This window comes from Cariama cristata, unplaced genomic scaffold, assembly GCF_000690535.1.
Source record: "Cariama cristata isolate BGI_N322 unplaced genomic scaffold, ASM69053v1 scaffold14743, whole genome shotgun sequence".
Classification (NCBI taxonomy): Eukaryota; Metazoa; Chordata; class Aves; order Cariamiformes; family Cariamidae; genus Cariama; species Cariama cristata.
The window spans coordinates 26,094-31,318 of NW_009610294.1; the positions used below are offsets into that span (position 1 = coordinate 26,094).

At 40.5% G+C, this 5,225-nt stretch overlaps 1 protein-coding gene across 1 annotated transcript in view; it reads left to right on the plus strand.

The window, feature by feature from the left end:
* The window catches only part of PNPLA7 (patatin-like phospholipase domain containing 7), a gene marked incomplete at its 5' end in the record, with an annotated part of 119,299 nt that overhangs the window by 25,578 nt on the left and 88,496 nt on the right, over window positions 1-5,225 (plus strand). Inside the window, 2 exons of the mRNA XM_009697840.1 lie at window positions 2,738-2,869; window positions 4,124-4,247. Coding sequence (XP_009696142.1) covers window positions 2,738-2,869; window positions 4,124-4,247 — 256 coding nt within the window. The remainder of the gene's footprint in view (window positions 1-2,737; window positions 2,870-4,123; window positions 4,248-5,225) is intronic.

The window sequence follows — 5,225 nt, forward strand, 5'->3', positions numbered from 1 at the left end:
TTGATTTTTATTTTGTATTGCCAGCCAAGCTGAATATCAAATTGCATCCACATCCACAAGAATATCTGCATAAGTCCCAGGCTTTCACAGACACTAGTTTAGCCATTTCATTGCTATATTTGGTGAGCTTTCTAATAAAGAATCCTGAGGATCCCTTCAAAACCAGGCTTCTGTAGTACAGAGCTTCGGTTTTTAATTTTCCCAGTGCCAGGCGTGTGCAAAGCAGAAGAGCAAAGATGAAAATGCCCGGGGTGAAAGGAAGGAAACTTGGCCGATAATGTGGAAAAGATCCCTGCTTTTCTCTTCTTATGCATAAGGGTGGACTTTTACCTTCCATGCTAATACTCTTGTAGAAGCTACGTAGCACTTGGTCAGAGAGCTCCAGATGGAAGTAAAAGCAGCCTGTTAGTAGTTTACATTTTGAATGCAAGATACGTATCTTGAGGGAGGAAAAGGAGTAAATGGCTTTTATTGATCATAGCAGACAGCTTGTGTGGGAGGAAACTTTGAGGGCTAAATAAGCAACTAGAGTAAAAAGAATGAGCTAAACCGTTCAGGAGTTTTCAGTGGGTTTATTTAACTTTTAGATCAGCTGAGAAGGGGGATAGGGCTGGGTGTTTTGTGTGTGGTGAGGGATTAGGGTTGTCTGTTTATTAGTGCTTATCCTGAGGCGCCTCTTCCAGTTCCTTTGTCCTTTGCTCCAAGTTATGTTAGTGTGGTAAAGTTTCCGTAAGATATCATGTTGTTTTCATGTATAATAATAGTTTCTCAAAATCGAGGTGGTCTGTAGGCGTATTGGGTTGGAGATGCAGGGGGCGTGGAAACCTCAGGGCAAGAGAAAAGGGGCAAGAGAGGAAAGCTGTCCTGCTTTTTGGGGGGCTGGATTTTAAACAGTGCTAATTGTAAGAGTTGATGTTCAGTATAATTTCCCTAGTAGCACATATGAGTGCAGGGGTATGAGTGTGATGAGCTCAATATGGAATAGGGATATATGCCTATGAATCTCTTCCATTTCAAATTCAGGGATTTCAGCTGAAGAAATTATAAGCTTCATTATTGCAAAAAGAAGTAATTTGAGGCGTTGGGTAAGGAGAATAGAATAGTCGTGTGATAAACACGAAAGCTTCCTACAATGTCCTGTGTGCTGCACCTGACCCATAGCCACTGTCAGCTCTGGGTCTCTTCCTGCAGCTATAGGAGTACTGGATGAGAGACCTAATGTTTTAGAAACTTTAGGGCGGTTTCTGTGCTTCATCCAGGCAGTAAAGAGCTCCTGATGAGTTTGCTTTTGATACCATATCCTAGGATTATGGATCTCTACTCAGGTTTTCTCTGATTTCTGCCAGGTTACAATGGTCCACAAGGATCCATGTTTCAGTTAGGGAACAAAGCCTGACAGTGCTCCGTCCATGCCTTTCTCTTCTCTGTTCCATTTTTTTTTTTTTTTAGAGTGCAAGGTTAGATACGAAGCTCACATGATTTGTGCTTAGCAAGACTTCCCACATACACAGGATCTCCTAAGTAGATTGCCTCATGGCAGTCTGGTATCTTCATTGTGAAGGGAACATTGATGCAGAAAACATACTAAGTATTTATCATTTTCTCTTTGTTTCTGTCCATGTGTGGCTTTAATGTAGTTCTCTCATCTCTGTCTGCATGCATTTCACGTACTGGGTCTGCATATACGTACCTACTTCTTTCTGAATTGTGCTGCCTCTTCAGAAATAACTGTTTTTAGTAGTCTGTCATCAAATGCTCTTGATGCTGTGGAGGAACAGAAAATATAAGATATCCTAACAGGTACACCATCTAGAGATGTGCGTGATCAGTTCACTCCTGTGGAGCAGTGCTTCAGTAAGAATTTGAGTGCTTACTCACAAAGTGACAGGATGCAGTGATCTTTAGTCTAAAAAGAATGAGAAATAAGACATTCATGAGCAGTTATCAGGTGTCTGTGAGAGTGATTTCCCTCGGGCTTTGCAGTCAGTGTCGAGTTTGCAGTTATCCCTGGCAGAACATTCTCAAAGTTTTTCAGTTTGAGAAAAGTATTGAATTACATGGTATCTTTATTACTAGAGACTTTTAAGCATCACTCAAAGGATTCAGTGTGAAGATCAAAAGCTTTATTAGAAGATATTTCAGTTCTTTGTGGCTTTTGCAACAGGGAAAAGGGAACATTTGAAATGCAGAGTAGGTCTCTTATTTTTAAGAGCATCAGACTTTACATATAAGGTTCTGACCTGCTACAAAATCTAGGGGAAACTGAGCACGTGCACGTATGAGAGACTGCGAGGTGCAGAACGGCAGGAAGGGATAATCTTCTGGACAGTATGAACATTTCCCTGAGTCACAGGAGACCTGAGTGAAGGGGAGGTTGAGAGGGTGGCTCATAGACAAGAGCTAGCACGGCTCCCACCCGCCCTGCTGCTCACTTAAAGAAGAGAATTGGGCCGGACAGCAGGCCTAGCTAGCATCCTACTAGCACAGTCTGACTGCCGCTAGGACAATGTCAACTTGAAGTGACATTTAATTTGGGCTAGTTTGGAAGGCTGCAGCCCCATACTTTGTTATCACTGATGTAGTGTGGTTGTGGCGATAGTGGAGTGTGTATGTGGGTATGTGCTGACTTCTGCATTAGTGCCTATATAACTGCCCAGTTATATTGACCCAGTTGTGCCTGCGTGTACCTATTCCTATTTTGGGGAAGTACTTGAATTACACTTTTTTTTCCCTCTAGGATAATGCGGGAGCAGCCAAGCGTAGTTCTTGGTGTGGCCCACACTGTTGTGAAGAGAATGTCCCCATTTGTCAGGCAAATTGACTTTGCCCTGGATTGGATGGAGGTTGAGGCTGGACGAGCTGTTTACAGGTGAGATGTGGGCAAAATTGTATGTTGTCTGTTGAACATTTAAGTTTTCTTAGCTAAGTAGCTGTGCTCCCTTGGTGATACATAGGATATGAAACTCATTGAACTAAATTTATCAACCATTCCATCAGGTTTATCTGTTTGCCTATTTTGAGATTATTTTCTTTCTGCAGTACCCATCAACATTGCTTCAGTGTCTTGTCTCCAGGTGTTATTAAAATTCTTTCATACTATTCCTCATCCTTTATGTTGTCTTGGCGAGCTTTTAAAGTGACATAATCGATTAAGACATAGACAGTTGTATGTTCTGGTGGTAGTTTCTGCATTGTTAAGGGTATGAACATCTATTGCTCAAAGAGTTTTTCAGCCTTTCTAAAATAAACAACAAAACTCAAAGGTAATTCAATTAGGTGTATTCAATAGTAAATTGAAAGTAGGCACTGCACTTTATGTTTAAGGGACAAAAGTCATCCTTGGGAAAACTTAGTTTTATTGATTTTTATTCTAGGATACATTTAAGCCATTGTAAGGTTGCTGCAGTGGTGGGAAATAAAGGTCTAATTTACTACGTGTTCTGTATAATTGTACTTTTAATTTTTATAACTACACCTGCAGCAGTAATGCTAATGGAAGTTTTGGATTACTTTGTGCATCAAAGCAGTCATAGCTGTCAGTATCTTGTTAAAATCTTTTGGAATTCCTTGCATTAGTTTTAACTCCACTACAAGAAGTATGGCGTTTCATCTATGTACTAGGTTATGCTGGAAATCTGCATGCCAAACAGGGCTCTTAATCATGCAAACTTGATATATATAGCAAAACCTTCCTGATAGACTAAGACGTGTGTGCTGAAAGGAATCCAAATCCTGAGCCACTCAGGGTTTTTTCTGTTTGACCTGCAGAATTTCTCTACGCATCCACATTGACCTTGCAATGACAATAGGCTCCTGCTGTAACCGCTAATGAGCCTGCCGTCTCCCCTAGAGACCACTTGCATCCTGGCTGTCTCCTTCCAGACCTAACATTAACCGATTGTGCAAAGCCTGTACATTTAAACATCAAACATATTTCCAAGTCACTTTTTAAGAGATGCCTGTTCAGTTTCTTGTTTGCTTGTTATGTTTAATGTTGGTTAAACATTTTCCTGTGTCTTCTAAGCCAGGTAGGGAAAGATGATCAACTTGTTAAAAGACTCTAGATGCGTTTGCTGAGCAAAGATGCTTCACTAATCTTTGTTATTGATTATTTTTTCTGCAGGCAGGGTGACAAGTCAGACTGCACGTACATTGTGTTGAATGGTCGACTTCGCTCAGTCATACGGATGGATGATGGAAAAAAGCACCTGACTGGTGAATATGGCCGAGGAGACTTAATTGGAGTGGTAAGAGAAAGTTTCAAAAATTAATTGTTTGGCTGAGAAATTGGTATTGACTCCACACTAAACAAACAAAATCTTGCTCTGATTGGTTCTTAATCTTAGTTAAGAGCTTTCACAAGTTGAAAAGATGGAAAATCCCTTCTGCCTGGAAACCTTATATAATAATACATGAATGGGATTATTAGACTTGGTTTAAAAAGAAAGATAAACAAGAAAAGTCACATCCAAACCAAAAAGCCATGCACAATGCTTTTTTGTGATGTGGGTTACTTTCTTTCACATTGAGAGGAGCGCAGCCTGTTAGAATAGTTCAGGAAGAATTACAGGAATGTGCACTAAATGGTGATGTGAATGAATTCAGTGTCAGAACGGTCCAGTTTGGCTGGGGCCCTCTGGAAGTGTCTAGCCCAGCCTTCTCTGAGTTATCAGAGCTGACTTCAAAGCTGCATCAGGTTATTCAGGGAACGTGTAGTTATTAAAGGTTATTAAAGCAACTTTTGGTTTCAAAATTGTAGTATTTATCCATGTTTAATTTCTGTGCTATGTTCATTTTTTGTTTCTCAGACCTAGTTAACAACTGAAATAGGAGTCCTACATCATAAATACGCATGGCTTGTTTGACTTTTATATTTAAAATTAGAAGGTTTCTGAAGTTCTGAGATTGTTGTTTGGGCCCCCTTCTGCTTTCTGAGCTGAAAACTAAACATGTAATGTGTATCTGTTTATAGCCGGATTCAATGTACCTCTGAATAAAGAAAACACGAGAGTTGGTATTAGTACTATGGGAAGAAATTCTTGTTTATGGAGATCAAGAGGAAGAAGAAGGAGGAGTACAAAGCTGTTCCCCTCTAGAGAGCTGATGCAGGATTGTGCTGATTGCAAGAGGTGGTGGTTTTGAAAGTGGCATGATCCAGCAGTGGAGCGTTACCCTCTGGTAGAAGAGGTTCTCCTCTGACTATTTCCCTTGATCAATCGCTAGTT